General features: G+C 43.2%; 1 protein-coding gene across 1 annotated transcript in view; it reads right to left on the bottom strand.

Annotated features, from left to right (window-relative positions):
* Nucleotides 1-18,088, bottom strand: part of FAM172A (family with sequence similarity 172 member A) — a 385,390-nt gene that overhangs the window by 96,337 nt on the left and 270,965 nt on the right. Inside the window, exons 9-10 of the mRNA XM_054177961.1 lie at nt 17,872-17,988; nt 14,256-14,340 (exon numbers count right to left, since the gene is read on the bottom strand). Of these exons, the coding sequence (XP_054033936.1) occupies nt 14,256-14,340; nt 17,872-17,988 (202 nt within the window). The remainder of the gene's footprint in view (nt 1-14,255; nt 14,341-17,871; nt 17,989-18,088) is intronic.

An 18,088-nucleotide genomic window follows, 5' to 3' on the forward strand; every position in this document is an offset into this window, starting at 1 on the left:
AATTCTCATTTTTCTTTTAATTGGATCTTTTACAGGTCTGTCTTCCTCTGCTGCTTTTCTTCTCAGGCAATCTACTCTTCTTTGCAAGTCATCTGATGTAGAATAATTGTTCGTGGCGCTTACCATCCTGTCCCAATGGCTGATGTAATTTTGGGGGTAACTGCTGCTTACTCAGCTGTTTCTGAAGTTGTGTGCATGCACCAAGAAGATGTGGGTAATTGATACTAGAGGTTTGGAAGAGGCTATCCAGAGAGGGAGAGTCATCACACAAGAAAAAAGGAAGAATCAATGCAATGATGCAGCCCAGCAGGCAGCTGTGTGCTGGGCTGCAGTCAGAGGAGTGTGGACAGCAGGGCAAGAGAGGGGATTCTGACCCTCTACTCCATTCTGGTGAGACCCCACCTCCAATCCTGCCTCCAGTTCTGCTGTCCCCAGCAGGAGAGGGACACAGAGCTGCTGGAGAGAGTCCAGAGGAGGCTACAAAGATGATCCAAAGGCTGGAGCAGCTCTGCTGTGAGGCCAGGCTGAGGGAGCTGGGGGTGTTCAGCCTGGAGAAAACTCCAGGGGGACCTTGGAGCTGCCTTCCAGTACCTGAAGGGATTCCCAGGAAGGCTGCAGAGGGACTTTTCCTGAGGGTGTCGAGAGACAGGACGAGGAGGAATGGTTTGAAGCTAAGGGAGAGTAGGTTTAGACTGGAGCTGAGAAAGAAGTTCTTCAGTGTGAGGGTGGTGAGACTCCAGAATAGGCTGCCCAGGGAGGTGGTGGCTGCCTCCTCCCTCGGGATGTTCAAAGCCAGACTGGATGAGGCCTTGAGCATCTGAGCCTAGTTGATAGGGATCCTGGGGTGGTTGGAGTAGATGGTCTCTGAGTTCCCTTCCAATCTAAGCCTCTCTATGATTCTATGGTCTCATGAAGTGATGTGAGAACATCTGTGTCTGTCTTGGGCTGGGGGAGCAAGATGATAGCTGCTAAAACTCCAAGTTCCAGCAAAGACTTTAAGAAGACCCTTTGCACCTTCTTTTCTTTCAGGCAACTACTTTTTGCTCTCCCCAGGTTTCCCATGAAACTTCTGGAAGAAAGACCATCTATATTGTCATGACCTGCTACAGCTGGCTGGTGATTGTTGCTTTGCTGTTTGTTTCCAGGCTCTGTGTTTAATACCTGAGTTACTCCTCCTTGTCTTCTGTAAGAGACATTGACAATTCTTCCTTTTACTAGGAAGATGTATTCCTCATGTCTTCCTCATGTGCTGTAAACTATTATCACTAAACTTTGGAGAAACTTAATTACAGCTAAAACTTCAAATTAGGCAGAAATTGATCAATATTTCATAAATTCACAAGGGGACAAATGGCACAGCTTTGGAATTCATGTCTGCTCGTGAAAACATGATAAAAGTTGATGTTATTCAATATTTCAGAGATCCTGCAGACTAAGTAATCTGCAAATGTAGTTATCATGGAGAAACCACTATTGAACAGAGTAACAACTGCTGGAGTATCCTACAGCTATTCAACAGCAAAGGGAGCAAATTTAAACTGACTGGTGGAAAAAGCTTCTGTAAATGGGAAGGCAGGAAGGCAGAAAGGGAGGGAGAGAAGGAAGGAAGGCAGAAAGGGAGGGAGGGAAGGAAGGAGAGAAAGAGGGAAAGAGAAAGGAAGCAAGCAACTCTGCAACCCTTCCTAGGACTGCTCTTCCCTGGAAGTGTTCACAGCCAGGTTGGTCAGGGCCTTGAGCAACTAAGTCTAGTGGAAGGTGACTCTGCCCATGGCAGCAGGGTTGGAACTAGATGACCTTTAAGGTCCCTTCCAAACCAAACCCTTCAATGATTCTGTGAAGAGCAGCAGCAGCTCTATAAAATGTATCATTGGACAAGCTCCTCCTGTACTGACTCTCTATAGTATGGTGATGAAAAGGTCAAGTGTGGCTAATGAAGTGGGAGAAAATAGGTGCTGAGGATTTGAATTCTGTGTATGACATTAGGAAGATGCAGACAGGTCCTCTCCAAAGATGTTGAAAGACAGAAAAATGTACATAAAACATTTGAAACCTGGAGTAATTAACATGCAGTGAGACTTAAAGAACTCAATATTATTTTTATATCTCAAGAAGAAAATTGAGTGTTGACTTGATTCCAGTATCTAATTCACATGGAGAAAAAGCAAATATACTCAGAGGCCCTTTAGTAGTAAAAGGCACAGCAGGAACTAATGGCTGGAACCTGAAACCAAAGCCAAACAAGAAAGGAGGTCCTCCTCTTGATAGCTGGACAAATTACAAAGGAAAGGAAGCAATGGATTCTCTGTCTCTTGAATCTTTCCAGAAAAGGCCTGGATAAGTGCATTCTGCATCTGGATGGATGGCCAGGCCCAAAGAGTGCTGGGGAACGGAGATAAATCTAGCTGATACCCAGTTACCAGTGGTGTCCCACAGGGTTCAGCGCTGGGCCTGGCCTCTTTAATGTCTTCATCAATGATCTGGGGGAGGGCATTGAGGCCCCCTCAGGCAGTTTGCAGGTGGCACCAAGCTGGGTGACTGTGTTGACCTGATAGAGGGTAGGGAAGCTTTACAAGGGGCTCTGGACAGATCAGAGCAAGGGGCCAAGGCTAACTGTATGAAGTACAACAAGGCCAAGTGCCAGGTCCTGCACCTGGGTCACAACCACCCCATGGTAAACTACAGACTTGGGACTGTGTGGTTGGAAAGATGTGAGTTGGAGAGGGAGCTGGGGGTACTGGTTGACAATCCACTGAATATGAGTCAGCGGAGCGCTCAGGTGGCCAAGACAGCCAGTGGCATCTTGGCTTTTTGATTTCCAGAGATCCCTTCCAGCCCAAACTATGCTGGGACTCTGTGATTCTTTGCAATGAGAGAGGATGATGCCTTTCGCTTCCACACTATGGAAGACAAGCTTCAACCATGCTTTAAGCCACCAGTTAAGCAGTGAGGAGCTCGGTGTACTGTCTGACATAACATTGCCTGTGTGCAGGGAGGGTCTGGGAAGGCACTGCATGTAAAGTGGTGTTGACAAGCCAACATATAAGAAACATTTTTGCTACAATCACTGAAAGCAAGAGTAGGTAGAAACCCACCTATTTCTCCAAGGGCATATACCCTGAAGGAAAAAGTCCAGCTGAGTCCCACTCTCACAGAGTCACAGACTCACATAATCATAGAATCAATTAGATGGAAAACACTTTTAAATTAATTCAGTCCAACTGTAAACCCAGCACTGTCAGGTCACCACTGAACCATGTCCCTCAGCACCACATCTAAATGGCTTTCCAGTCCCTCCAGGGATGGGGACTCTACCACTGCCCTGGGCAGCCTGGTCCAGGCCTTCACAACCCTTTTCAAGAAGAAATTGTTTCACATATCCAACCTAAACCTTCCCTGGGGCCATTTCCTCTTGCCCTATTGCTTGTTTCTTGGGAGAAGAGACCAACCCCCACCTGCTTCAAATCTCCTTTCCAGGAGTCACAGAGGGCCAGAAGGTCTCCCCTCAGCTTCCTCTTCCCCAGTTCCCTCAGCTGCTCCTCAGAAGATTTGAGCTCTAGACCCTTCACCAGCTTTACTGCCCTTCTTCTAATTTGCTTCCTTTATCCTGGCATCTGCATGGGCTGAGAAGAAGCACAAGCATCAAAGTCCCTGAACCCTAGAGTCTGCAATCACACAGAGTAAGAGAGCCAAGGTGTGGACAGATAGATACACCAAGCACTAATGAGACAGCACTAAGTAGTATCAGAAGCAATGGCCATGGCTGTTGTCAGGCACTTTGTAGGAAAGATCTAGCTGTAGTAATTTACATTATTCATTATTAGCACAATCAAAGACAGCCTCAGGGACTCTGAGGCAAGCATGCATCACTCTTGTTCACTGTACTCTAAAAAGCTGCAAGGATAAATAGAAGTCTTTGGGTACAAGAATAATTTTTGATGAAGTAAGTTTCTTTAGGATCAGTACTGCTTCAAGTACCTGCAACTATCTTGTGGAACAGTGCACAAATATGAGTGCTTTGCCCTAAAACCCAGCAGTACTGGTGTTGCATGGAACACCCAATTAGGCATACAGAATGTGATTAAAAAAGCACTGTAAATTTAAAATCTTTATAAAATTCATAGAATCATTAAAGTTGGAAAAAGACCTCCAAGATCAAGTCCAACCTTCTACCCAACACCTCCATAACCAAAGTGCCACAGCTACTTGAACATCTCCAGGGATGGTGATTCCACCACCACCCAGGGCAGCCTGCTCCAATGCCTGACCACTCTTGCAGAAAAAAAATCATCCTAATGTCCAGCAGCTTGAGGCCATTTCCTCTCGTCCTGTTGTTAGTTACTTGATTGAAGAGGCCAACACCAGCCTCATTCAAACCTCCTTTCAGATAGCTGCAGAGAGCAATGAAGTTTCCTCTCAGCCTCTTCTTCAGGCTAAACATCCCAACTCCCTCAGCCTCTCCTCATAAGACATGCTCTCCAAACCCCTCCCCAGCTTTGTTGCCCTAAAACTGAATTCATAGAATTGTTAGGGTTGGAAGGGACCTCAAGGATCATCCAGTTCAAACTCCCCCACTATGGACATGGACACCTCACACTACAGCCACATCCAGCATGGCCTTAAAAGCCTCCAGGGATGAGGCTTCCACCACCTCCCTGGGCAACCTGTTCCAGTGTCTCACCACCCTCATGGGGAAGGATTTCTTCCTAACATCCAATCTGAATCTACCCATTTCTAGTTTTGCTCCATTCTCTGACCACAGGAATTCCTGGTCACTTAAGTCAATGCTCTCAAATTAGTACTTTCCTATTTCCTTTTGAGTGTTCTGGGACAGAATCTGCAGTATCATTGAACAGGTCTGCATAGATTCTGTCCTTTCCAAGGCACAGTGAAGTTGAGCTATTCAGAGCACAACAGAGGATCTCACATCCAGCTAGGTATGACACATGGAAGAAAAAGCTGCATGCAACACCTGAGGCTGAGCAGGAGACTAACAGCAGAGAGCCTCTGAAGGATCAGGAATAGGGAAAAAGCTACTTACTCCTGTTCTAAGAAGACATTAGTTAAAGTTGGACTTAGTGCAGCAACTGCCAGAGCTGTGGCTAAGACAGGCTGATGCTTCTGAGTTTCTGTAATAATTCCCAGTCCCCAACAGAACACTGTACAGCAGCAGTGACTCTTGGTCTGAACAGGAACCACCAGTGTGCCCAGGTGGCCAAACAGCATCCTGGCCTGGGTCAACAACAGTGTGGCCAGCAAGACCAGGGAACTGATTGTGCCATTGTACTACCTTGAGTGCTGGGTTCAGTTTTGGGTCCTTCATTCCAAGAAGGACATTTGAGGGGCTGCAGCACATCCAGAGAAGGGCAACAAAGCTGGGAAAGGGTCTGGAGAACAGGGCTGGTGAGGAGCAGACAAAGGAACTGCGGTTGTTCAGCATGGGGAAAAGGAAGCTGAGAAGAGACCTTCTGGCTCTCTACAACTCCCAGAAAGGTGGCTGGAGCCAGATGAGGATTGGTTTCATCTCCCAAGTAACAAGTGGAACAAGAGGAAATGCCCTTGGTTTTTTTCCAGGGGAGGTTCAGGTTGGACATGATGATCTTTGAGGTCTCTCCCAACCTTGGTGATCCTGTGATTCTGTGAATAATTTCTTCTTGAAAAGGATTGTGAAGACCTGGATCATGCTGCCCAAGACAGCGGTGGAGCTGAAATGCCTAGAGGGATTTCAAAGGTTTGTATGTAAGGTGCTGAGGGACATGGTTGAGTAGTGACCTAGCAGTGCTGGGTTAATGGTTGGACTTGATCACAGAATCAGAGAAACATTCAGGTTCGAAGAGACCCTCAGGATCACCAAGTCCAACTGAAAACCCTACTCTACAAGATTCACCCCTAAACCATATGCCCAAGTACCACATCCAAAACATCTTTAAACATATTCAGGGTTGGCGACTCCACCATCTCCTTGGGCAGCACAGTGCAGTGAAAAAAATGTTCCCTACTGTCCAGTCTAAACCTGCCCAGTCACAGATTGAGGCTGTTGCCTATTGTTCTATTACTTATTACCTGTGAGAAGAGACCAGCACCAACCTCTCTACAATGTCCTTTTAGGTAGTTGCAGACAGCAATGAGGTTTCCCCACAGTCTCTTTTTCAAATTAACCATCCCCAACTCTTTCAGTCACTCTTCAACAGATTCATTCTTCAGGCCCTTCTCCAGCTTCATTGCCCTTCTCTGCACTCGCTCCAGCACCTCCACATATCTCTTGGTGATCCTGAGGGTCTCTTCCAATCAAAATGGTTCTGTGACTCTAGAAATGGAAGTGCAAGACCAACACTTGCAGTGTGTGAAGCTGCTGATGTAAGGCTATGAAGTATTCCCATTCTGCAGGTTCCTGCCTTCCTATTGATGTTGCAAGTACCTTAAACCAAATTAAGAAGCAGCTAAGCACGGGAGCCTGACACCTCCACAACGTGCCGCGATGTTCAATCGTCTCTCCTATGTGCAAAGCTTTTTGTTGACAGGACTACATACACATGAAGACATAAAATGCAAAGAGGTTTACAGTAAACACTGATTACTGTAATCATAATCTCCATGAATGACTACTGAATGCAGAAATAACATTTTTAGCAAAATGGGTAAATTGCCTAATCTGCTGTATTGTAAGAAGTCTGTGGTTTGGGACTTAACTTCTTATATTGCTGGAATTACTGGACACCTACCCCTAGTCAAAAAAAAAAAAATAATTCACTAATATCAGAAAAACAGCCCAGAATGGTCTTCACCAAAGTGATTAAAGAGTGAAAAAATGAAAAGCATGGGTAAAAACCGGGATAAAAGCTGCTAAGGGGATGAGCCAGGTATTGTCCCAGCACTTAATACGGTTTATGGTTGTTTCTGCCTTGCTTTTTATCAGCAAGATGACACAAATGTGTAAGAGTGCTGCAAATAGAGCTGAGGGAATAAATCAGGAAGAAATACATTGGTCCTTCCCCATGGCTGTCAGAAGCCTTGCTGATGCAATTACCTCTGTGCACAGACCCTGCGGCGTGGCGGAGCCTTGTTTAACCTCGCTGGAGATCCTCCTGTTTGAACCCCAGGATCTGCTCAGCATGAGGTGCATCTGCTGCTAGAGGAGGCTTTTTCTGCAGCTGTTTCTACACAACTGAACTCTCAAAACAGCAGGCAGGAGTCACCTGTTAGGCAAAGCCAACGAAAAAAACCCCACACCACCACCTCCACAATCTAATGGGTAATTCTTGTTTTCCCTGATACCAGTGCAGGGGTTTTATCTGAGGGCTGGGCAGCTAGCCTGCTCTTCCAGGGAAAGCCCTGGCTGTGCAAGTGATGGGTTCACTTTCTTGGATCACTGCTTTTAAGCAGATCTAACAGTCCAGAATAACTTTACTTAAATTTACTGTAGCCCCATGGAAGGATTATTGATGCTATTCTATTACCTAGCACAAAGCGGCTGTCTCGAGGGGGACTGTTTAGTACCACGTTCTTGTCTTGATATTAAATCAAGCTATGCCAAGGACTCAAAAACCAGCAGGTAACAAGCTTTTCCCTCTTTTTTTCAGTCAGCTCTGCAAGAATCTCATCTTTCATTTGTTTTGAACTGCAAGTCTCTTATGTGCACAGAGAAAAGTCTCTAATAAAAATCCAACCCAAGCCTTAGAGTGCATACTGTGTGTTTAACACATGCAAGAACACTTCTGACTGCGGACTTTTTTTGGTGGTTTGGTTTCTTTTTTTTTTTGTACCAAGACCTTCAATGGATGACAACCCTGCTCCTTGTTGGGACAAAGCTCCATCAGAACCAACCACCAGCTCCCCTTCCCCTCAAGGATTAGAAGAGCAAAGCAGGGAAACATAGAAGCATAAAATTATTTTGGTTGGAAGAGACCTCTAAGATCATTCAGTCCAACCATCAACCCAACACTCCCACAGCCATTGAACCATGTTCCCAAGTGCCATGTCTGGAAGTTTCTTGAACACCTCCATGGATGGTGACTCCATCACCTCCCTGGGCAGCCTGTTCCAATGCCTGACCACTCTTGCAGCAAGGAAATTGCTCCTAATAGCCAACCTGAACCTCCCCTGACACGATTTCAGGCCATTTGCTCTTGTCCTATCACCTGATACTAGGGAGAAGAAGAGCCCAGCTCCCACCTCACTCCAACCTCCTTTCAGGTATTTTTAGACAGCAATGAGGTCCCCCCTAAGCCTCCTTTTTTTCCAGACTAAACAACCCCCATTCCCTCACCAACCTTCTGAACCACTGTGCAACATGAAGGACCTCCTTTTGGCGGTGACACACACAAAGATGACTGTCTTATCTTCACTTCATGCTTGTTCATGTATGGATTTAAACCCTACCCCAATTGTCCAGCCCACCACATGGTTATGGCATGACTCTGTGGGGTCTGTTGGAAGTTAGGGCAAGTGTACTCATAAACCCTTCACAATTTTAGGTGAATATTAACTACCATGATCACGATTACTTTATACACACACAGAGAGAGCTTTTGGAGAGGTTGGACACGGTCCTGAACAACTGGCTCCAGATGGTCTTCTTGAGCAGAAGTTGGGCCACATAACCTTCAGAGGTCCCTTCACCATTGTCTGAAGAGAATTTCCCCCTTCTATTTATCCATCTGTACAAAACCCAAACACCTTCTGTAGCCTGACAGAAATAATATTAATGATATTTTCTGCATTTAAGGTAAAAAACCCAAATCCCCCCCTTTATTTGTCTTCTACTCAAAGATGTCCAGAAAGTTCCTATTCTTGTTTATAACTAAGACACCAGGCTGAAGTACCAGCCTCAAACCATAACACTTGTGCTTACCTAAATGAAGTGAAATGTTTTTATACACCACATAGAGTCCAGACTCAGGTTTGGTACCAGGAAGGACTGAGGATGCACTCATGATACTGCTGAAAGCACCACCAGCATGGGTCATACCTGTCCCCCCCAACTGTTTTTCTTTTGCCAGCCTGAGATCACTTTATTCAGCAACATGAATTGATTCTTGCACTTTTTTCTACATTCAAGCCTAGGCTGTGCCATGAAGAGAGCTTTGCTTGATTACTGTCAACGTTTCATTCCATTGTGTCATCTTGTTTGTCTTTTGATGTTATTATTTCCTTATTTTACAATATTTTAACTACACAGGCTGTAACTGTTAAAAGAGTAACTAGTGATTGGGGAGGTTGACTTAGAAAGGGTTTAAAAGGATTTGATCAGGCAATTCAATTTACTAACATTACAATAACTTCTTTTTATTTGATTATGCAAATGAGTGTTGGTGCATATCCACGTTGGCAAAACACTGCAAAGTTTAATCTCCTTTCCTACAGAAAAACCTTTCCCTGGCAGAAACACACAAGCCAAAGAATGTATTTTATCCAAACACTAAAGAGCTCCCCATGTGGCGCCCCAACATACTCATCTTGAAGAAAGCAAAAGCCACATCTAGAATCACAGATTTGGTTTGGTTGGGAACTCTCTCTAAGATCATTGAGTCCAACCATCAATCCAACGCCACCACAGCTATTAAACCATGGCCACAAGAGCCATGGCCACAAGTTTCTTAAACATTTCCAAGGATGGTGACTCCACCACCTCCCTGGGCAGCTTCTTCTAATGCCTGACCACTCTTTCAGAACTAAAATCTTTCTTTGTCTCCAACCTAAACCTCCTCTGGCACAATTTCAGGCCATTTCCTCTCCTTCTGTCACTGATACCAGGGAGGAGAGACCAACCCCCACCTCACTCCTTCTGGACATGCTGGACATGCTGGACATGCTCCAGCCTCTCAATAACCTTCTTGGAAGTGAGGGCCCCAAAACTCAACTCAATATTTAAGGTGTGGCCTCTCCAGTGCCTAGTACAGGGTGACAGTTGCTTCCCTGGTCCTATTGGTCACACCATCCCTGATACAGGCCAGGATGCTGTTAGCCTACCTTCCAATATTTCCTGCAATGCCTTTCCTGGGTGGTGATCAGGCCACTACTCTGAAATTGCTGAGCAGCAACAGAGATGGACACAGATCCATGGATCTGCTTTCTCCCATGCTGCCTTTCAGCTATTCCCACTCAGCAGCTGCTCCAGTAGGATCACTTTCCAAAGGCTTGTGAAGTCCCTGCTCCAGGACAAGTGTTGTAGGGTCTCAGAGATATTCAGTGAACTACAGCTACGGTTAACAGCCTGTCATTAAAATGTCTATCCTGTTTGTGTTGAATTACAAGCTGACTTTCCATCTCTGAGACAGTAGGACTCCCACCCCTACTCCATTTCATGTGATGATCTTCAGCGTTTTTAAACTGATCACCTTTCCCCATCCTACCTTCACTTAGGCAGTGAATGAATCTAACTCCTTTGTGATGGAAGAGAAGTCTTTTGGTTATACTTCATTAGGAAGGTGGATCAAGACCGAGGCAGAAGATGACCTCAGGTCTACCAGAGGTGCCTAATGAAGGCTGAAAGTGAAGAGGGCAGGAAACAGTTTTTTGAAGACAGGCTGAAGGCATTAGGCTCACAGAAAGCTCCCCCAGGTCAACGTGGTGACAGTGCCACTGCTGAGCACATTACAGTGCTCCAAAGCTGGAAACCAGAGAGGGCTGTGAGCAAAAGAAGAAGTAGAGGGGAAAGATGCAGGACAACCCTGCCTGGTAAAAGATAAATGCCAGGGGGAGGCTGATAAGGAAGAATGTCTTGTTCTTGTTGGAAAAATACAGGAAGGGTAACAAGATGGGTGGTGCTGGACAAAGAGCCTCTACAGGAGGTCCAAGTCTGATGGAAGATGTCTGAGATGGGAGGATTAGATAGGATTTCAGGATTAGATGAATCGCAGAGGATAGCTGTGCTAGATGGGAGATTTCAGAGGACAATCCCTTTGGTGTGATGATCATGTTGCAGGAAGACATTAAACTAGGGCATTAGTGTGAAACCAAGTCCTTGAGACGTGGAGCAAAGACCATGAAGGTGGGACCTTCTCAGTACCCCTCCTCTTGCCACAGGGGTAGAGGCTGGATTCATTATGTTTTCTTTCCCACCCTCCCCCTCTCCCCCTGCATTGTTTTTCTCACACTCACAATGTTTAATTATTAAAGTGTATTAATTCCTTTTTGTAACTAAGGCATGAATGAATTACAGCAAGCATTTTAATTACTTAATGATGCTCTAATCAAGAGCCTTAATAACTCTGTCTGGAAAGACAAGTTGTTTTTCTGTTTTGATGGCCATGTGTTTATCCCTAGTGATCTCTAGTGATTTGGGGAGGACTTTTGAAAAGTGCCTGTGGTGACAGGATGAGGGACAATGGCTTTGAGCTGGAAGAGGGGAGATTTAGACTGGAGACTAGGAAGAAATTCCTGACAGCAAGGGTGGGGAGACATTGTAACAGGTTGTCCAGGGAGGCTGTGGATGCCTCCTCCTTCGAGGTGTTCAAGACCAGGTTGGATGAGGTCTTTGAGCGACCTGGTTTAATAGGAGGTGTCCCTGCCCATGGAAGGGGGTTGGAACTGGATGATCTTTAAGGTGCCTTCCAAGCTAAACCGCTCTGTGATTCTATGATTCTTTGATGATTTTTAAGGGAAATACAAGCTTAATCCAACCTAGGCACTGCTCACCAACAAACTGGACTTGCCTTTAAATCCCAATATGCTGAATGAACATCACACCCTTTAAGGAAAAGCTGAGACATGGACAAGAGGCATTGATTCCTGAATTTACTTCTCAGTGCAAACACAGATAAAAGATGGGGTTCTGCACAGAAAAAGGGAATCTTCCTTCTGCAAAAGGTTTATTTTAGAAATCCCCTCTCATTGCTCTGATTCCTCCTGCTGTCACTCACTGAAATATCAAGGGCAATGCTGCCAGTATTTGAGTGTGGGCTCTTTCAGTACTACAGTCCTCAGGAAACAGTGGAATAAAACCTCTCACATTAAATTCTAATGCTCCTACACCTAGCAGCATTTCATAAATGTATTACAGATTACCCTAATGCAGGCTTATGTCCTTGCTCAGACAAATGTACTGTGGGAATTATTCACTTGTTCTTCTCTAAATGTCTTACAGTTGTCTACATGAGACATGAATATATGAAATATAAACAAAAGCCTATGAACAAGTTGATAATTCTGCAGCAGTCAGAGAAAGTGATACTGTTTCAAACTGTCCTTACATTACAAAACAACTACCCCAGAAATAGTCAGCTTCCATTTAAATCATTGTGCCAATGTGGAAATACTTCCATTTAACCACAATCACTGATGAGAACTTCTAGAACACCAGTGATGTTCAATCACAGAATTATAGAATCAGAGAGTTGTTTGTGTTGGAAAAGACCTCTAAGACCATCAAATTAATACCACCATGGCCATTAAACCATGTGCCTAAGTCTCATGACCATACACTTCCTGAACACCTCCAAGGATGGGGACACCACCACCTCCCTGAGCTGCCTGTTCCAACGCCTGAACATTCTCGCAGCAAAGAAATCGCTCCTAATTGCCAGCCTAAACCTTCCCTGGAAGGCCATGTCCGAGAAGACATTCTATCAACTGACACTAAGGAGAAGAAGCTGACCTCCACCTCATTCTGGCCTCCGTTCTGGGAGCTGCAGAGAGCAATGAGGTCTCTCCTCAGCCTCCTCTTCTCCAGACTAAATGACCCCAGTTCCCTCATCCACATCTCATAGGACTTCTTCTCTGGACCTTCCACCAGCTGGTGGCATTACACAAACAGTGAACAGTTTGTTAAGTGGAGTGTAAGCTCTGTGCCCACCATGACCCATCCTCAGTAGAAACATAAAATTAAGACTTATTCACACCCCTATTAAAGCACCAGTTGTTTGTTTTGTTTTGTTTTAACAACATAATTTCTTTTATATAATAACATTTACATTATTTACATGGGATGAACACATAGACAGAGAAGAGAAGCTCCAGTGCAGGATTCTGAGCCTTGGAAAGTGCACTGTAAAAACCAACTGGCTGCTATCCAAGCCCCTGTTGACCTGACTAAAATGCCCTCTATAACATGCATTCTTCCACAACAGCAATGCAGACACCAGAGATTAGCCGTTATTCCTGTTTGGAAGAATTCCACTCCCAAACAGTATTTTCCTTCTGAACTCCAATACTTTCCCCTAAAGGAGCACAAAGTTGGTAACAGAATGCTGAATCTCTGAATCTCTGACCATTTTAGTAATAGGTCATTTATTTACCTAAGCACTAAAGTGCAATGTCAATGCTACTGCACTGCATCTGCTCGCAGCTGACAATCTGCATGGTTTGACCCCAGCCCACAGCAGAAATGTGGTTACAGGTTGTTGAGAGCTCTCACACAAGGTACCACTCCATTTCCCAAGACTTAAAAATATCCTGCATAAAACTAAATTCCATCTGCAAGCTTAGGTCTCATTAACAACCTCACAAATCCAGACAGGTACGAGTCTCTAACTTGTCAAACGAGCGACCGCGTCTCACAGAGCCAAGGTCAAACACTCTTCGTGCGTTCAAATTAATATTGTATAGGCTGTGCCTTCCTTTGAACCTGATTTGATATTCCACAGCAATACACTACCTATGGCTTTTAGGAAATCTGATAATCAAACATGAAAGTTCAGCAACAGCTTTATGTATTTTAGATTACATTCTACTCTTTTTTTTTTGGAGTTATCACACGTTAACAAAAGTCTCTGTTGGATTATTTCACATGCTCCTCATGCTTTATGAGTCATCAATGGGAAAAAAAAAAGCCACAAAAAACAACTAGCTGAGTATTTCCAAAACAGCAGAAATCTCCCATCAACACTCTCAGATGCTGTAAGCAATTTGCTACGTAAACTAGAATTAATGCTGATCAGGATTCAGGAAAGTGTCTTATTATTTCACTTCTCATTCATGTGCCTTTCAAAACCTTCTTTCCTGCAACAGAGCTCGATATTTATTCAAGGATCTGTGATAAATCTCCCAGTTTTCAGCACCACTATTATTTTTCTTCATCTCATACTTCCAATGTCACCAACTGCTTAAATCCAAAGAGAAAAAGAACACTAGGAAAATAATAAGCTAGAAGTAGACAAGAGAACTAGAAGTAGACAAGAGAATCCCACACAAAGCAGTGGGCTGCATAAAATAGCATCAGCCATATGCTTCGAACCATATCTTGCAGAAGGGTTAAAATGCCTTCAGAAAAGAAATAAAAATGCTTTTTAAGATAAATAAGCTGCTTCTGGGCACAATACCTGCAGAGACACGAGGACAGTCTGGCAGCATGGACTCCACCGAAGTGTCCAGGGGCTCAGAGCTGGACACCCAGTTACAGCAGTTCTGAAAGAGCAGGTGGGAAATTTTGGGGTAAGACAACCAAAAAAACTCCAAACAAACAAACAAACCAACCAACCCAAAAAACCCCAACCCTCAGGAACAAAACTAAATACAGTTTGCAAGTAGAACAATCAAAATACTCAGAATAATTCACGTAGCAGGGGATGGAAGGAACATGACACAAGTCAACTCGTGACAACGGGTGCTGAAATATTGTAGTTTCACACTAAATAGGTAAAAAAAAAAAGAGTAAGACCATAATTCAGATGTGCTTGAATAGCATGCCTTGGAAGTGCTACTTTGAGTGCCAGTGGATTTAAGCAGGTGCAGGGACCATCCAGTGCCTGAATTACCTACTACAAGCTTTGCCTTTTTGTAGTTGTTAAATAGGTTAAATTGAGAGAAACGCTGAGCCATGAATAAATCAGAAATTTTCCTGGGTGTTCTGATGGGAAGTGCAGTGTGGAGAGAATGGTTGTGAAATCACAAACCAACAGATCTTAACTGAATGAAACCCACGGTAGCAGGTTAATATTCAAGTAATTGGAAACAGAGGAGGGGCGAATTGCGCATGAACACTTAAAAATGCAAATAGAGGTCCTTGGGGAGTTATGCTCAGGAAAGATTCACATTTACCTTTCATTCCTGAATACTCTGAGTAGGATGAATTTACCATGAATTTTTAAAAATGTTTTGCTGCAAATGTGATCTGTTCAGAGAAGCAGATGAATTTTGAAGTATCACATAACAAGCTCTGAATAAGATATGCTGAAGCCACACCAAACTGAAGGTTTAATGATGAAGCAAGTACCCTTTTTTAACAGGGTTGCCTGCTGATCTACGAGATCCACATGGATTCCCCCTTACCACAAATCTGGGGGTTTGCCTCTCTCTGATAAACCTGGTTGACTTCATTAGGGGAAACAAACAAGGGGGAAAAAAAATAAAAAAGGAAACCAACTCAAACCCCTAAACCTTAAACCACCAACTCACACAACTTCTTTTTTTTTTTTTTCTTTTTTTTTGGAAAGACCCAATGAATTTTCAGACAGATTCCTGAAAAAATCATCCCATCAATCATGATTGTGGAAAAAAATGGTCGATTGATATTCTGGTAAACAAGCATGTATTGTGTATTTGTAGATGCTTGCTGCCCTAGTTGTGCACCATGGAGTCCGTCCTCACTGTGGAAAGATCCTTGACTGGTAGATCAAGTGTCTTATTGTATTTCCTTAATTCATTCTGTCTGGAAGAAGATGTCAGCTGTGTTGCAGTGAGGAGAGAATTTCAAAGGCTTCAGTCCCCACCAATAAAGGGCGAGGAATGGCTTTTGAATAGATTTGTCAAGGCAACCCTACTGTTCTGGGACCAGGGAGAGCAGGAACAACATAAAGGAAGGGTTGCTGTATGAGATTAGAAAGTGAAGTTCACAAAGCATGGCAGATTTTTGTAAGAAACAGTAGATCAATGAAACTATTGAACTCGATGGAGAGAAAAAAAAAAAAAGAGAGAGAAGAAAACAAACACACTACCCAGTAATGTAACCTTTTTTTTTTTTTTTTTTTTTAGCAAAAAATGGTTAAAATGGAAGCATCTCACAAAGGCTTTAAGGTTTAAAGTTGTCAGGCATTATACGTTTTACAATTTGCATGTATAATTTTAATTAACAGCCGAACGTGAAATTGCCAGTGCAAGGTGGCAGAAATTACATAAAAGAAGGAGAATTTTTATGAAGTGTTACATTCATTTGAAATAAGTTAAAAAAAAAAAAAAAAAAGAAGAATTGGAAAAAAAAAATTGAAAAAAAAAAATTAATATTAACTACTGATAGAACACTACCATCAGAGAGCTGGAGATAATACAGGAGATTAGCACACAATTAACCAGCTTTTATATACAATGTGACACTTGCCTGTAAGAAATAAGTATGCTCGAAAGCAGTGTCAAGATATGTAAATGGATGATTTGTTTTATCATTCATCACAGCTCCTAATAAATTCAAAAAATCATGACTTCTATAGGTACTAAAAATAGGCCACCAATGATACAGGAGAGATAGCTTCAATGAAGAATTACTTTTTTAACAATTCATTCTTTCAATGACAGCAATTAGCCCTACAGACAGGCAGCGATTAGGTGTATATTTTAATTATTATTCATTTTACCAGTAGCCTTAAACCTGATTAAAGTAAGAGATATCCAGGTGATATGCTAGTCTTAATACCACTCAGCCACACTTCACATATGTAAAATTCTTTCTTTCTTATAGGAGATTTTCAATGCTAATGTAAGTTATGACACTCCATCCACTTTTTAGGCCATTAATCATTTAACTTATTCTTTAAGATCTACTTTCTGCAAATGAAATTAAAGGTAATGCACTTCTCTTATTCAGACTAAATGCTTAAAGAAAAATGGAGTTGTCAGATTCAAATTACAGGATTTAAAATTTCAGTTTTACTACATAACATATATTTTAAGGTTTTGATTTCCCATAAAGAAAATGGGGATTTTTTTTCCTTTTTTTTTTTTGACAGAGCCTGTAGGGGTTACCATTATTTATACTTTTAACATTTAAGTCAGAGCTGTCAGGCTGCATCCCAGGTGATTCTCTATTCCCATCAGTCATGGCCTATAAAACTGGAAGGTTAAGTCAGGAATAGGCAGAATACACACAAAGTTTTACTACATCCACGGGGAAAAAGTCTGGTCTGAGAAATAGTTCAGGATGAGACTACTTTAAATTCTCTGTGTGCATCCAGCTAGCACTCTGCAATGGGAACATGGACATGAGTGAGGATGAGACCCATAAACATGTAGCCATCCAAGTTCAGTTGGTCCCATGTTAAAAAAATACCAGTTAAAAAATCTCAGCAGCCCAATATTCAAGTATTAAGTCAATAATGCATGCCCAGCATCCTTCTTCACCCAGTACTGCACCTTGGTGCTCGCTGGCCATCCACCAGAGCAGCTCTCCAGAGGTTCCTTCCAACCCCTAACATCCTGTGAGCAGGTGAACCAACACCAGTTCATCTTTGGCCCAACTAACTGTTGGTAGCTGCACAGCAGGAAATACTCCCAACTTTTCATTAGAAAACCTTGGAGCATTTCAGAAGTGATTCCACCTCATAAAAACACTGACAGAAAGGACTTTTTTTGTCCAGCTGTGCAGCAGATTTGCACAAAGAGCTTGCACCAGGAGCACTGGGTGCGCCCAGGACTCTGCTCCAGATACCAGGAAAGCTGGTGGGGCTGCCTTGGTTCATGCCTCTATGTGCCTGTGCAGCAGGAAGGAAGGCTGGACTTGGTTCATATTATTTTGACTGCTAACTTTGAAGTTCAAAAATGGCTTTAATCTTGGTTATTTTAGGGGCTGGAATGGGCACACAATTTCCACAGTCCTGTAATGCGCTGCCTTTCATACCCTGGAGAAATGGAAGAGGTCAGCAGATAAAGAGGTGTTTATAGAGCCATACACAGACATTATGTTCCCCAATTCTTAAAAAAAAAAGAAAAAGAAGCAGCCCATCTCACCTCTCTCATCCACTCTCGAATAGTTTTCCCAGCTTCTTGATGCCACACATTGTGAACAGAGTCTGTCAACGCCACAGCAGTTACCTTATTCTTCACTTCTGCCTCTCGTTGAATCATCTGTTAAAAAATATTGGCTTTAAGTTCTTTCTTTCCATTGAATAGAGTCTGCTTAGTCACAGATAATGATCTTAAATTTAAAAAAAAAAAAAGGGGGGGG

This window comes from Dryobates pubescens, chromosome Z (assembly GCF_014839835.1).
Source record: "Dryobates pubescens isolate bDryPub1 chromosome Z, bDryPub1.pri, whole genome shotgun sequence".
Taxonomy (NCBI): Eukaryota; Metazoa; Chordata; class Aves; order Piciformes; family Picidae; genus Dryobates; species Dryobates pubescens.